We start from the raw sequence: 16823 nt of genomic DNA, 5'->3' as shown, positions 1-16823 counted from the left end.
ACCACACCACCAATCCTCCACTCTACACCAGTCCCCTAAAGCCCACTCCCATCACTGAAATCTAGTCTGCACCACTCCATTTTACACCACATCACTGTAGTCCGCACCACTCCACTCTATGCCACTGCACTCTACACCACCCTTCTTTATGCCAATGCACTCTTCGCCACTCTACACCATTAAAGTCTACTAATCTACTCTGCACAACTCAGCTTTCCGCCACTCCGCACTCTACACCAACAACCTTTACTCTGTAACACACAGCTCTATGCCCCTGCACTCTACACCAATCCACTTTATGCCACTATAATCTACTCTGCACTACCGCATTCTATGCCACTACACTCTACACCACTATACTATGCACCCTACCCTGCACCACTCCACACTACTTAATTCTGTGCTACTGCACACCATGCCACTCTACTCTTAACCACTCCACTCTATATAACTGCACCATGCCCCTACACTCCATGCCACTCTACTCCACTGCATTCAGACACTCTACAACACTGCACTCTATGCCACTACTCTATTCTGCACCACTGTATGCTACTCTACACCCCTCTATGCTACTGCACTCTGCCACTAGTCTCTACTCTGCACCACTCCACTACATTATATGACACTGCATTGTATGCTGCTGAAATAAATGCACTGTAGTCTATGCCACATTTTGCAACACTCTACACTTATGCACTCTACTATACCGGGAAAACATTTTACTTCTACCTCTCTCAGGAATAAATGTCCAACTTTTCTCAGTATGGTAAAATATTAAATAACTGGTGAAAACCCTTAAAACATGTAAGTTAGTAGGTTTGCACAGACTCAATAGGGCATTCCAACCATGGAATTTTTGCTTTCGGCTACCTCCAGCAGAAAGGTGGCAAACTAAGGAAACTGCTAGTATTCAAGTCCTAATATAGCATTAGCCCTGGCATAATCAGAGAGCCTAACATCAACAGAGCTCTTAAATAACAAGATTGCTGCCCTAATTTGTTGCCGCAGTACATGGCACCGAAGAACAAGTAGATTTTTTTGGTTTGTTTTTTTCAGGGCAAGTAGATTTATAAAGCAGCCTGTCCCATGGACAAGTAGATATTTTATTAAATTCCACACCCCTGTATATGCCACTCCAGAGTATGTCACTCTGCACAACTCAGCGCCATTACAATACATGACACTCTGCCACTGCACAATGCTTTACTCCACTCTCCTCTATGTCACTAACTTTTAGCCATGCTTAACAGCAGCCATGCTGCTGAACAAGACTAAAACACATTCACAAAGCCAAAGCTCTTGGCTTTGCCAATGATTTTGTTATATTACTGCTGGCTACCATGCTTGATGCAATCACTGTTGGTCATCTTACATATCAGAGCAACTAATGTAAACTAGTCTGATGTAGTCACCATTATAAAACTAATATCATCAGCTCAGGTTTTCTTTTTTTCCTTTTTTTTTTTTTTTAACATGAATAGCTTTTTTCCCTTACAGAAATGGTTAGAGATCCATGTAATAAAACAAATGGCAATAGTGGCATGCAAAAGAAATATTAAGTTATCATCATCATCATACGTGTAGGATGATTCAACGCTCAACCAATCTAATCATGGTGAAACTGAAATACTTTTGAAAGTGGGACAAGCACAAAATTAGACAGGAAAGCAAATAAGCAGAAGCAAGGGTGCTGATCCAAAAAGCCACTTCATGTATATGTGAATATATGGGTAAAGGAATGTCCACCATAGAGCTGTAAGTGCTAACCTAAAAAGAGTAAAGGAAGAGACAGAAAATGAACTAAGGAATAACAAAGAAGAAGAAAAACAACTATGGAGACAAATTAGAACATAACTTTAATTTATACACGTTTTATAGCTTTTGTTTAAATCCAAGCAGTCGACATTGAGTTTGCTCAATGTACATACTCTGACATACATTATTGTGCAAGATTGTGAATGCACATCTGAGCATATTATGTATTGGCAAATATTTTAGACTGCAATTTACCACAATCTGTACTTTATGTAGAGGCACAAGTAGAATTTGTCTTCTTGCCTCCCAGAAAAGTAGACAAAATATGAAGGGCTGTTCAATCTCTTAAACTACATTTGTGGCAGCCTCCACTGTGATTTCGTAATTACATCTGTAGAATAATACAAAATATTCATAAACCAAAAAACAGTGCACTGCCAGAAACAGCAAACAAAGTAAAATAAGATGGTTTTCATATGTTAACTGGAAGCTCAAATGCAGAAAATGGAATACGTAGGTTTGTCTAGTTATTTACAATGAAGATCAGATTTCAAATTGATTCATAGAAATAGCATAGATTTAAACAGTGTTCCAAGCCACACAGGCTAAAAGAGGGATTTGTTCTTTGAGATCTAATAACAGCCACAAACCCTATCCAGGCTGAGTACAGTAGATTGGTAACAGACGTAGCTTAATTCTTTTCTAACAACACCATCACTAAACTGAGGTATAAACTTTTCTGCACTTAGATCACGGGGTGTCTAACTTAAGCATAGCTAAAGGGCACAGCACCCATTAAATTCAATATACCATCGGCTGCGTTATGCTTTAATAACACCACCCTGATCTGCAGTTAATACAATAACAAACACAGAAGCAAATCCAACGTATTACACGTCTTATAGGGTGAACGTACTTGTGGAACACAGGCTAAAGTTATAATGACAATTTTAAGAAGATGCCCAACCTACTGAAGCATTGCAGCATTGGTTGCCACAACCCATTTTCATTTGACTTCCTTGTGGTAGGTTGCCCTGGTCCACACACCCTGCAGATCCGTTCCACTTCTACACCCTCACCGCCAGGCCTTACCTGGCAAAGTAGAATGAAAACAAAATCTGCATCGAGCAGGATCAGTAAACACTTAGAAAACGCAAAGGTGAGTGATAATAGAACCACACACACCGACTAGTAGCCCTTAAAGCTCATTAATGAACTGAAGCATTGTACTGTTGCAGGGAAACGATCAGAAGACTTGTAAGAAACCACAGAACAAATAAAGACTTATCTGAAAAAGTTTGTAATAACCTTGTCTCTATGTGCTCTTTACACGTGCACCTGTTGTCTATGTTCCCTCTACATAAATGAATACGTACGCCAAACACAGATAAGGGTTTTGGGCATGAGCGTGCCTCGTCAATGCTTTGGCTTCATGGAGTCTATGAAATAATAAAAATAAAAAATACACACCAGCACTGAAGCACTGGCAAAGCTGATGGGTCTCGCCTTGGCAAGCAAAATAATAACCTGATCAACTAAGTTTCCTACTCTGCCTTTTATGGGTTTGCTAGTAGCTTCTTATTCGTAACAAGCATTTGCAATGCAAAAGGTCTAGCATTTGCTTGAGTTAGAGCAAATGGCATAGTAAATTCATAACTGGACTTTTCTTGCTACATAAATTGATCAACCCGGCCTCATAATTTCGTCTTTTCCTGCCAACTAAAACCAGTGGCCATGCATATAACTAAAGCACTTCTATTTACCTTCTTCCTCGATCTGTAGCAAAAAATTAAAATGTTGCCGTTTAGCATCCTAATTTAAATTTGCCATGCTAATTCCAATAGAATACCACTTTCACCACCCCACCATCAGACTTGCTGGCTGGCTAACACAATTCCCTAAAAAAGACACAAGACAACCACAGTGGAGAAAAACTAGAAGGGTCACCTAAACATATCAAGAGTGTTCAAACAATCATAGTATAATATGGATGTTAAGTTGGCCTGAAACAATCATAATTGTAATAAGAAGAGATTAAAACAAACAATTGTCATATCAACCTTTATCCAATATTACACACAAGGCCTTTAAAACAAAACTCTCCCAGCTGTGAAATAAAAGTTTTAGCCAAGAGAATGCTTAAAAGATGATGGGAGGGGTTATTATTTTGGGATCCCCACTAACCTAGTGTGCGGACCCCAGAGATGACGTAGAAAGAAAGAGTGTTTTGAAGGTGGTCCCATTGTACTAGTAGCACCACAGACTGCGTTATGAGCAAAAGTGCTTTGTGAAAGTGAAGCCCCGCAAAGCATGATGGGGCAACTCGTGCCGCGAATATTATAGTATGTTGACTGTAAAGCTCAGAACAGCCCTTTCAGAACCCCACAATTAATATAGCATTTGGAAGAAACATGGTCATGTAACCATACAGTCTGCCCTTAAAGAGCATAATCACATTAAAAAAAAAAAGAATGAGAGGAAGTAATGCAGTGTAGGGGGTAGTGCATTACACATGTTGAAGGCTGGCAGGCCTATTGTAATGATAATACAAACAAGGCCCATAAAACAGAACTCCTCCCAGCTATAAAACAAACGTTCCAGGTATGAGAGTACTTAAAAAAAGATTCTGACTGGTGGGAGGGGTTCAAATATCAAAACGATTTATTCGGTATGAAAATAATCAACCATGAAGGTAAATAAACAATACAATACATAAAACCTGGTGACAATCCACCCATATGTAAATACCATAGAAATCATTAAAAATAAGATAATAAAACAGTCAAGTTAAAAAAAAAAACACTTTTTAAAATACTCCAACTTATTCTGCCAGGTAATACCACCCTTCAAAAAGGACCCTAACCCACGCCACACCAATACATCAGAAGCCATATGCAACCACAAAAAAAAAACTGGGCGATATTGCACAAAACCCTTCGGCCTCAGCACGGAGGAGTAAAAAACAGTGCCTGAAAGGCACATAAAAAAAATTTAAAAAAACACAGAACAGGATAAAATGAACCAAAGACTGCAGAGACACACCATCGCAGGGGCAAAGTCTAATAGATTTTTCATCGTACTGACCTAGCAGAAAACATAGGTTGCTTCTCACAACCCCCAGACGGAATAACGTAATGAGACACCTTTCCCTCACATTCCTTATCTCTAAGAGATAAGGCTCAGGGCCCACCCCCATCTTTATCATAATAAACTCCCTTACCGATTGTTTCCTTAGGGCCCCCTCCTCTCTTTTGGCCCCCAGGATTTTCAGGAAATTAACCTTGGCCCAGTGTTTATCACGGCTAGTCAGAACTTCAAGAGCCTCAAACATATCAGGATGCCCGAGCAAATGGGCTACCTTTCTTATGTACATCAGCCAAGGAATATCCTTCACTTGATCATAGGCCAAGCAGTCCCGCAGGATCTCTGTGTTAAAGGAGGCACATTCATTAGCCCAAATAGAAATCCATAGCAAGAACGGAGCAAGCTGGGGTGGCATCTTGTACAAACTCAAGAGCTAATTCTGTGTTTAAGCAAAACCCAGAAGAATTTTGGCCAACTCCCAATAGCCTTTTCCAAAAATGATTTTCCTCAACTGCAGGGGCCCTACCCCCAGAGAGCAGCACAATATAAGAGGACTGGAAGGCATTTATTCCTCTAGACTTCAAGGAGGGGCTTGATAGGTTTATTTCCCACCCTTGCAGCAAAGTCAAACGTGGCACCAACTGTAGCATTAAAAAGAACCCCTCTTTTAGAAATACAAGGTTTCCAGGTACCTTTATCATCGAAAACAACCCCCAAATAGGGAAAATCCTGAACCTTGCTGATTACTTGTCCTTTGATCTTCAGCAACCCCACCCTATTAGGCAGCTTCCCAAAGTCCATAAAATGTGATTTTTTTTTTACAATTAATCTCCAGATCAAGTGCTGACATGAAGGAATCATAGGCTCTGACTGCATCACGTAGGCCATTAATACTGGGGGTTATAAGCACCACATCATCCGCATAGATCAATGCAGGGACACTTTTGCCTTTGATTTTGGGAGCATCCCTACAATGTTCCGCTAGAAATTCAAACAATCCGTTGGTATACAAAAGGAAGAGAGTAGGAGCCAGGACACATCCTTGGCGCACCCCCCTATTTAACTCAAAAGTATCCGAACATTCCCCATTAATCCCCAACTTTACATTAGCATTAGTTTCTAAGTAGAGGCATCGAAGCAACTCCACAATGTGGGGATCCATGCCTAACTGATTTAGCCTCTCCTAAAGTTTGGCCCGATTTACCTCAAAGATACAACAAAGGTCCATAAACGCAAGATATAAAGTCCCTTTCCTGGCTAATGTATATTTTCTGATCACCATCAACAGGTTCAGGCACTGTTCCTGAGTGCCAAGCTCTTCCCTAAAACCATACTGTGCCCGGCACAAAATTTCATTTTCAGCTATCCAAGCCTCAGTGCGCCTAAGGATAATCCGGCCCAAGATTTTAGCATAGGAATCAAGAAGGGAAATGGGACGATACGATGTTGGATCATTTCAGTCCCCACTTTTAAAAACAGGAATAATGCAGGCTGATCTCCAAGTGGCAGGGATTCCCACAGTAACTGCTGCATTAAGAACATTTAACAGAATGGGCGCCCATAACTGGGGGCAAGATTAATAAAGATCCATGGGAATTAAGTCCGGGTCCAGAGTTTTATTGCTCCACTGCCACAGAGTGCCTCCCTAACCTCAGGGAGTGTGAACCTGATCGCTAAATTGGAAGAAGCATCAAATTGACTGTCCCAGTTGGCTCTTAAGGGACTCCCCTGGAAAGTTTTACAAAAATGATTCACCCAAACATCAGAAGCGATGTTACAGCTCAGACCCTCAGAAGTTTCAGTTTCAAGGAGACCTCTGTTTAACCTTCCAAAACAGGCCAGGATTCTTAAGCTCTACTTCATGTTTTAATTTCCCCCATTAAGATTGAACTTTCTTGCCCTTCTGTACTTGACCCTCGCATCTCTAATATGGTCCATATCTCTGGGGTGGGCTTTAAGAGCCCTCCTCAGGGTTTTCTCAGCATCATAGCAGTCTTTGCTGAACCTAACACCCACATGCTTACCAGGGGACTGGACAGCTGAGAGCAAACAGTCCTTAAGAACTTTGTTCACTCTCAGCATTGCGGCCATTACTTTCTTTGGACTGGAGGTCTCAACTAGAAGTGTACTTGTAAACAAATTTAGATTGTCACCCACCACCCTTACTACTACTTGCTGGATATTTACTTCTTTTCACCCCACTCTCCTGCCCTGGTCTTTTGTCCTCACCAGCGCAAGCCCACCTCGTCTTAGTTTACATAGGGACTCTGAAACATTAAAATAGACTGTGAGGGGGTTATGATTACTAAGGTGGTTCCCTAACACTTCTCCACCTAACACCAGATCCTTTAAAGAAGGGGACAGAAAAATATAATCAATAGTAGAGCCAGCTCCTTTACCACAAAAGTAGGGGGCTGCTCAGAGCCCACCACTATAAAATCACAAATATTCAGAGGGCCCATATTCCTTAAGCCCTTAATCAAGACCATGCCCCTAGGGTCCAGAGCTGCCTCAGCTGGGTGATCCTTGCACTCAAACGGGTTTAGCACTGTGCTATAACGTCCTATCTTAGCATTAAAATCTCCTGACACAACAGCACAGAATTCCAACCCCACCTCCTCCATTCTACCCTTCAATACCTGAAGGACTGAGAAAAGGACCCTAATTTGACATCCCACAACCCAGACAGCATTATAAAAATTGACCCAGAGAACATTAGAATTGTCCGGGAGGAATACCCAAACAATCAGATTACCCTGATGGTTACAGTTTATTTGAAATGCTCTCACTATTTTGGAAAAATCGAATTAGGGTAACCAAACCTCCTTTGGGGCGACCTCCATTGAACCGGAATGCTGGGATTGCAAACCTATGGTAACCATCCCAAGCTGCCTGCCCATCCGACCAAGTTTCTTGAAGCATTGTAAAATCATATTGAGCCAGGCACCTGACCCATGACCGATCTGAAAGTTTTGAATCGTGCCCTGCAATATTCCATGGGATGAGACAACACTTAGTATTTTTTCCGTCCTGTATCTCCCTTGACATATCAGCGTTGGAGGGAGCTGCCATGCTCACTATGTGTCTCTTTTCATAGCGTCAGTCCACCCCTTTCAGAATAGAGGTTCTGATAGTATCCAGACTTCTACTAGCTAGCTGCTGAGCACTCAGATCTTGGTGCAAATTCCTGCCCGACCCAGGTAGAGACTCCCCACCCTGCCGCATATGATCATAAAAGTAACCCAGGAGGACCATACCAATCTTACCCTCTCTCAGAGAGGCCATACTTTGTGTGGAAAGAAATCATTTGGCCAGGCAGGTATAACAACATTTTATAATAATACCATCCCCAGAGCCCTCTTTCTTGGGGTCCCACCCGGTCAATTCTTCCTACAAATAGAATATCACTGAGCTCCTTACATGCGAAGTCACAGTTTTTACTTAGCCAATGGCCAGTCTTGTTTTTCAATTGGTCCGTGGATTCACTAAGGCCTGAGGAGAGATGGGGGACATTTTTCAGTACCACCACATAAGGGGTTATTATTTTGAGGTTGCCACTAACCTAGTGTGGGGACCCAGAGATGATGTAGACAGAAAGAGCACGTTGTTGTGAGCACTTATTGATGGTCCCATTGTCCCAGGACCACCACAGGCCGAGTTATGAGCAAAAATGTTTTGTAAAGGTAATGCCCTGTAAAGCCTTATGGGACAAGTTTCTGTGCCACAAATAGTTTAGTGTTTTAATATGACTTCAATGCCTAGAACAGCCCCTAGTGAACACCACAATGAAAATGGCATTTGTAATGAACACATGACCATGTTCATATAGTTAGCCTCTACAGGGCATAACCGCACAAAAATAAAAAGACAAAAAAAAAAATGCAGTGTAACCATACATTTAGCCCCTGAAAATATGTAACAGGCCTATAGCAATGATATTACAAACAATGCCCTGAATACAAAAGCTCCTCCCAGCTGTAAAACAGAAGTTCCAGCAATGAGAGAGTTTAAAAAGACACCCAATGGTGGGAGAGGTTATTGTTTTGGGGTCCCCACTAACCTATTGTTGGGGCCCGGGGATGATGTAGACAGAAAGTTGTGTGCTCTACCTAACAATGAAGAATAAACATCACCAGTAATTGTGTTTTAAAGCAGGCGGCAGCACGTGGTTATGGCCTGTGAAATTCGTGGAGTGTAAACTGACCATGTCTAAAGCGTGCATTTGTAGGACAAGAATGATTAACACACTTTAAAGCATGGCACATCTTTAGTGACTTTTTCTTGTAAGCATTGACCTTTGGCTGCAAAAGCACTGAACTTGTCCCGTAAACAATAACTGCTATTTGTTGCATTTAGCCGCTGCTCTAAAAACTAACATTGATTGATTCCCCTCTGCGGTGTGGCCCATATCCGACCACTGCTTCGTCCCCTACACCACCAAGGAATGCTCCCACTGCATGAACACTACCATTCACTTTAAAACCACTTGAACCTAGCGCCCTCCACGTCACATATCAGTTTCCTGTGAGAGACAGCGGCTGGTGAGCAGGAGGATGTAAATGGGCTGTGGAGGACAGGGCCTTAAACGCCAGCTCCTCTCGACCTTCAAACTGCTACGATTTCAACTGATTACAAGATAGTTTATGACTTTTCCGTTATAAACCCAATGCATAATTGTTTCTAAAAAAAAGTATGCATAATCCTCATCTCATAACAGCTAGCCATCGACATACACAGCGAGTTATGGAGTAAAAAAAAATACATGCACAACCAGTTCTCCAAACAACAAGGTCCTCAAAAATACACCAACGAGGTAAACAACTCGAAAGACCAGTGAAGAAAAACATCCATGATCACGACCACTGATTGGTGCAACAAGTTTCAAAGCCCCTGTGACCAAGAGCCATACTGAAAACCTAATTCTGTCTAACCGTGAAAGGAGTTAAAGACACTGGCATCAGCAACAGTAAAAATGAATGCCCTGTGCCAGGGAGTGAGGCTGTACAGCACAGCCTGGTATTCGTCACAGTATACAGTAGATTAAAACAAACTGCATGGAAAACAGATTACACAACACTTTTCTTTTGTTCTGTTTTGGCAGCCTATGAACATAACTGTATAATTCACTATTGGAACTTTGGTTTTTCAACAAAGGCAAAATGCTGAGAAGGGAACCCAAAAGAAACGTAGAAAACTAAATCTTCAACAAACTCCGTTTGGATAAATACCTGAGAGTGAGCACAGAAATGAAGAAAAACGTCCAATCTGTGTTTCATTCTGTATTTTGGGTCTAAAATGCCAAAAAAGGTTGGCACTTCAGACCAAAAATATTCATAGGCAACGCCAATAAGGTCAATACTTCTTAGCAACACCAAGCAAAGGTCAAATTTAACTTGGCTTGCCTCTCCAACACTTACAAGCTGGACACAAATCAAGACTAGTGTCAGTGAGAACAAAGAAGGCTGGACTTTTGAGCCACCAGACAGCCTCCAGTGAGATTCTCAAGATACCACTATGCAAACAATACATTGGTGCAGACATTAGAAAATGTAATCAATTTATACGTTCCATTATGGCACGCAGTTTTCAGGGACTATTGAAAAGATTGGTATGAATCGAAGTGATGATGCACCATACAAGGAATATTCCACTGTCGAGCAAATGTTGGTCTTCCAAACATCCCTCGCAAACTTACACCAATAAATTGTGGAGAAACGTGATTGGACAACTTCTCCCAATTAAGTGGAACCTGCGAGTGTCAGGATGCACCATTAGTCAGGTATCTTTGTTTATCCTGAGCATCTGGAGTTTGCTACTAAGCACCTTAAGCTAGGAATCATGAGGCAGTTAATTAGTCCCAGCTGACTCAAAAATGCTGTGCAAACATTGCACCCTTAGTGCTCTGCACATTTACACCGTGTTTACAAATGGCTGACTGACAGCTACAACATTGCTCAAAACGTGCCTCCTCAAGATACATTTGTTTCATTTTCCAAGGTCGATTGGTGGTCCACGTAGCAACTGTCTACAAAACAACTATAAATTTCAAATGAACACAGATTGTCCCTACTCCTGTCAAACACGTTAGTTTTGTTTTTTTAAGAAATTGCATGCGTCCCTTTTGATGTGAAAAAATATACAAGACCGATACCACGAAATGCTCTCTACTATTTCTAGTCGCAGATTTGCAGAACAAGACAGGTGCACGTTTCTATTCCCGATCCTCTGGCACAAACAATTAGAAATGAAGTGACGCCTACATCAACGTTTCAAACTTTCTTTGGGAGCAACCACCATCTCCAAGCAGATAAGAGATCAACCTCGATATGTTTTAGCTTATTGTTTGCCATTGAATTAACCGAGCAAACCATTAAGAATAAAACGATCGAGGACAGAAATAGGAAGTGGTAAAGGATCAGTTGCACTTTCAAAGTCAAACTTAGACAGTGTTCTGACCTCACCAATTACTGTTAATGCTCCTGTGTAGGTTATACCTTGTAAGTGACCAATCCAGCGTCATCAGTAGACTACCAAGTTATTTTGTAGACCCCATTGAGAATCTCAACAACAAAGTTAACACCCTGCTGATGTATTAAAAAGGAATGCTACCTTGACAAATGTCAGAGGGATTAATTGAGTGCTAGAAATGGAGAACAACAACACCAGGTACTTAAATGACACACAGAGTGGATCTTTAATTACATTGATGGGAGGCTGTCAATCTGGCGGTAAGAGGCGAGTGACCAACGGAGTCTCTAATAACTTCTACCTGCTCCCAGTGAGGATACACATTTCAAGTAATCACGGATTGTCCCTGAAGGGAGACATTCATTCACAGCCCTCCACAATGAAAAGAAAATGGCCACTTATCTCCTCTCCGCAGGGTGCTTCTGCTCCAATCGAAAAGTACACACAGTGTGTGCACTGTGCATCTGGTTCCTCACATGCACACTGTGCGAGGCAAAGGAGGAACGTTTTGATGGTGCAAGCTCAAAAGATGGCACTGAAACCCTGCTGGTTCCCACTTTATTCCAGTACTTTACTGCTCTACTGTACCATCAGCAAAGAAGGGCCAAAAAATCTCTTCATTCTTTCTGTGTAAAGGAGGGCCGGATCGTATTGCGTCCCTCTGCATAAGGCAGTACATGCACTTCCATTCTATGAAAAGCAGGACTTACGAAAACCCACTTGTTCTCTAGATAAACATGTTCTGAAATTTGTTTTTAATAAGCCAGCGCATGAAGTATTAGCAAATCAGAGGAATACCCATGAGGAGGCAGCCAGCAAGAGCAAACAGAGGTCTATAGTTGTGAAGTAGACCCTCAGGCAGGTTAGTGCAAGTACTCAAGTAGAAATGAAGGACATACCTAAACAGCAAACAGCATTAGGTGAGATGGGTATATTGCCAGGACGTGATAAACCAAGTATCAAGTGAATGGCTAAAGGAGGCTAGTTGAACAAACCAACGTTTGAAAGGGGTGGACCCAGAGCCCGCTCTATGGATATTGTTATTTTAAGTCTGTTAGACAACTGTGCTGTCAAAACTCAGACAAAACACAGGGGAGGGAGTCAGCAGGAGTAGTGAGATGGCTACTGTTTTAAAGTAGTCAAGGTGCAGTGCAATGTAAGCACTCAAGGAAGCAGTAAGATACACTCACCCAAATAGCCAATACTTCTAAGTGAGAGGTGACCGCTTTACTGAACTGCCCAAGAAAAGACACCTAGGGGGTCATTACAACCCTGACGGTCAAAGTCCACCAGGGCTGTTGTGGCGATTGCGCCGCCAACAGGCTGGCGGTGCAATCCAGGGAATTATGACGGCGGCGGAAGCACTGCGGTCGCACCTCAAGTTTCCCGCCACATTTGCCCCGGCGGTGATAATACGCCTGGGCAGCGCTACTTGCAGCGCTGCCCAGGGGATTATGAGTCCCCGACAGCCAGCCTTTTCCTGGGGCCCTGGTGGCATTCCCACTGGCATGGGCAGTGCAGGGGCCCCGTGACAGGGCCCCATGCAGCTTTTCACTGTCTGCATAGCAGACAGTGAAAAGCGCGACTGGTGCACCTGCACAGTCGCACGGCCGCAACACCGCCAGCTCCATTTGGAGCCAGCTCCTGTGTTGCGGCCGAGATCCCCGCTGGGCCGGCAGGCGGAAACCAGGTTTACACCCGCTGGCCCAGCGGGGATCTCATAATGACCGCGGCGGAAGAGCGGCCGCATTGGCGGCCGCCCGGCGGTCAGATCTTCATAATGAGGGCCCAAGTCTCAAGCCAATGGCTGAACAAGGATGTTCGAAAACAGCCAACAAGTGAAATGGGCAAAGCCAAAGCCCACTATTTACACATTGTTAGGAACAGGTATGTTTGAAATCTGTGCTTCGAAATATAGGCCTAAAAAATGGCCATGCACCTACTTCCCACATAAAGCACGGCTAGAGAACCTTACCTTCTCCTGCTTAAGGCAACTTTAGACACTGACCTCTGTATAAAATAGTGTTAGGCACATTTCTATTACGTTGCACTGCAGAAAGTAGCTTTGGTGATACTTCATTCGGGTAATATATGACTGGGCGTCTCTATTTATAGCCATGAAGGGTCCAGATAAAGTGTACTGTGCTCCTGTTGGCATGCATAATCCAAACTGCCCTCGCACTTTCTGCAGAAAGCAAATAGGCCACTTCTATGTCAAATAGCACTCCACCTGTAAAACAATACCATGAGATACACCCCTCTGTTCAAACAGCTCCAACCTTCTAATGGTCTCTAAAGCCAAACCCAAGACACCCATATAAGCTAAGGTTTGGCATATCCATCTCTACACAAAGCAGCACTTGGCACTCCTATTTTCCTCTGTATAAATGGGCACTTGGTATCCTCTGCAGGTGACGCTTCTACTCTGCACAGAGTAGCACGTCACTGACCAAACCCTCTGCCTAAAACTGCACAAAGCAGTCCCCTACTGTAGAAAGTGGTGCTTAGCACTCCAAGTTGTACAAAATAGCAGGTGTTATTTTACTCCTTCTCTACATAAACTAGCGCTGTGCCCTCCCATCTCGCCTCCACGTATAAAGTGGTGCTTGGCATTCCATCCCAACTTCCACAATATTTATATAAAACACTATGCATTACTATATCGCCCCTATGTTAGGCACTTGCAATCTATAAAGTACCAACGGCACCCCCATCGACATTAAACACCGTCTGTTACTGCCTCCCACCTCTCCATCAGTATAACGCCGCGGTACTTGGATGTCTCCCTCTACAACATAGAGGTACAAAGATACAATTAGCACCTTTAACGATTCATTGGCAATCTTCCGAGTACGATCGCTCTGAAATACGCCCTGCACCGGATAAAGCAAAATGTAGTACCCTCACTTCATAAATGAAGGCTGAACAACTTATATTTCCCCGTACCGAGAAGTGCTAGGCACTGCCCTTATAACGAGGCCTCCCACACTCAACTCCGTATAAATCAGCGCTAAACACTCCCAGTTCGTATAAGCAGACGGTATGGGACACCCACTCAGTGCACAGTTATGCTGAACTCTTCCATCATAAATTGTAACCCCACCCCTCCATCCAAATGCAAGCAACCCGCCTCCCCGGTACAGGCTGTGCTTCTCACTCCTTACAAAGATTCACTGCACTCTGTAACCCCATATAAAGCGCCTATACATACTCACCGATCAGTCTCCGTACCTCCTCCTCGCTCAGGTAGACACTGAGGCTAGTCCCAGGGGGGGCCCTCCCGGCCTGGCCCCCTGCCCCGAGCAGCAGCAGGGCGCCGACCAGCAGTAGCATGAGGGGGGCCCCCCAGGGGCCGCGCCATGAGGACCCCGGACTCCTGCTCTGCCCCCGAGGCATGCTCACAGGGGCGGCGCCCGGCGGCTCATGTCTGTCCCGCGGGCTCCGCTCTGCCCCGGCCTTACTCCTATCCCTCCCGTAATTCTTCACCCCCTCCCGCTCCAACCAGGATTTAGGCTGGCTGTAATCAGCAGCAAGAACTGCCCGACGTTGCACGTCGCGTGGTGACGTTTGAGGATGCGCTACTACGCATGCTTCGCTTACCTCGGCGGACTAAAACTGTGGCGCGTAATATACAGTGGTGGTCGTTGACACTGTGGCCTGAATGAGACGCCACCAACGGAGACATACAGGAATATGAATCGACCCTCATTTAGTGGCGGAAGTGACACACAGAGAAGGACTTTTAAACGTATGACGAAGGAAGCCACTGCACAAATAGTAAATGGGTATTTTAATTCATCAAACCACAGTTCCCACAACTACTCCACTATTGCTAGGCAGAAGTGACACAAAGGGGCATAGTCCCAAGAACGTGTTTGAGTATGTGAAGTAGTACTCCAAAAGTACTACTTTACTTACTCTGAAATGATATTCACTTGCAAGCCGGAGATATCTGCCTGAAATTGGTAAATACCAAGGCCTTAACTGGGATGATAAAACTAGTGGGTCTCTGTAAGGCACGTGGTCTATGCAAATAAGACCATAACTTAAAGCACAAATGCAAAAACTCTTTGCTTAGCATAGTGTGCCGCCCGACTGTTATTTTCCTGCTTCTTTCTGTATTGGCATTCAGTTACATGACATTACTCCTAAAACAAGCCAGGGCTACTGGCTTTATCAATGGTTGTTAATTGCATAAGATAAAACAACAATGGCTTTGTTGTACATAATATTGAAAAAGATTCAGTTCTGAAATGATGAGACTGAAATAACTATAATGGGTCTCTTTGAAATTGCTTCTAAAGTAGTAAAAAGTGGTAATGCTGCCGAATTAAGTTTTTTTTCAGTAAGGGCGAATCCAACAATGGAGAGCCTTATAGGGACCCATCTCAGCACCTGCTTATTTAGAACTGCCAGCGCTGTGCACTGGCAGGACCCGGCCCACTTAAAGCCCTCGGATATAAAATCTGGGCAGAGTTTTACGCCCAAGTTTAGGTGGAAATCTATGTGTGTGGAAATCTCTGCAAGTAGATTTTGCTTCAATAATCAGGCCCAACGACTTTTAACTGAGATCAGTGCTTAGCTCATAAGAAGTGATCGTGAAGGCAGAAAAGAAGCACAATCAGGGTAAACCAGGTGCAGGGCATGGCTTTAGCCGGTCTCCCCCTGCCTGGCTTCATGCAGGTAGCACAGGCCAGCACAGGGGTAGTGATGGTGTGAACACTGAATTTACTACTAATAATTTCATATGTTATGAATTAAGAACTTGCATAGAAATTAGACTAATAGAGGAAATAATGTGCAACTTGGAAAATGTGCCCACTTGAGTGGCTGCCACAAAATAGGTAATGCTTTTAGAGAATGCACATTAATTATTATTCAAAGTTAATGTGTAGAGACAGTTTAGTAATATGTTATATCAATGATTTCATGTTGTATATTTGCTTATCAATCCTAGGCCTTAGGTTAGCGAGGTTTGAACCTAGTTTGCACCGCCTCATGTTAAACTTCAGCGTCTGAATGAAATTGTGTGAATGTATGTCCAGAAGATTTAATACATTTATTGTTCACACTGTGTTGACCAAACATTTAGCAGATGTCTTTAACTTTCTCATGAGAACTGCTTGCTAGAGTGTTCTGTATTAGTATTTGTTACAATGTAAACTTGAGGCGTGAGATAACAGTGTTCCCAAGAACCAACAGTGGATGCCCTGACTGGAGTACAGATGGATTCAAGAACGTTACCTGACGAGCCGGACAATGGGAACAGGAGAAAAGGAGCCAGTCATCGACGTGTGAAAGACAATTTAGTGGTATCTTAGGAGTTGGGGTTTAATTCTTGTTAGATTCACTGTGAACATACGATTTTCTGACCAATTGCAATATGGGAAGTTCTTTAGGTGATTTTAACTTAGCCCAGCTGCACCGGAAGAAGCAAGGCTTTTCCTACTTTGACTCCCTTCATAGAGGTTCTGTTTTGAGGAGTTGAGCAGTTCCTGTTGACTTTATTTTTT

At 43.2% G+C, this 16823-nt stretch overlaps 1 protein-coding gene across 3 annotated transcripts in view; it reads right to left on the bottom strand.

The window, feature by feature from the left end:
* The window catches only part of RYK (receptor like tyrosine kinase), a 630333-nt gene extending 615326 nt beyond the window's left edge, over window positions 1-15007 (bottom strand). For 2 of the 3 annotated variants that reach the window (XM_069213579.1, XM_069213580.1), the window contains exon 1: window positions 14526-14891. In XM_069213579.1, the coding sequence (XP_069069680.1) occupies window positions 14526-14706 (181 nt within the window). In that variant the 5' untranslated portion in view covers window positions 14707-14891. The other variant, XM_069213581.1, reaches the window with a different exon arrangement.
* Between the last annotated feature and the right edge of the window lie 1816 nt (window positions 15008-16823).

Source organism: Pleurodeles waltl, chromosome 11 (genome assembly GCF_031143425.1).
Source record: "Pleurodeles waltl isolate 20211129_DDA chromosome 11, aPleWal1.hap1.20221129, whole genome shotgun sequence".
Classification (NCBI taxonomy): Eukaryota; Metazoa; Chordata; class Amphibia; order Caudata; family Salamandridae; genus Pleurodeles; species Pleurodeles waltl.
Note: the sequence above shows the minus strand (reverse complement) of the source record. Positions and strands in the feature narration are given on the sequence as shown.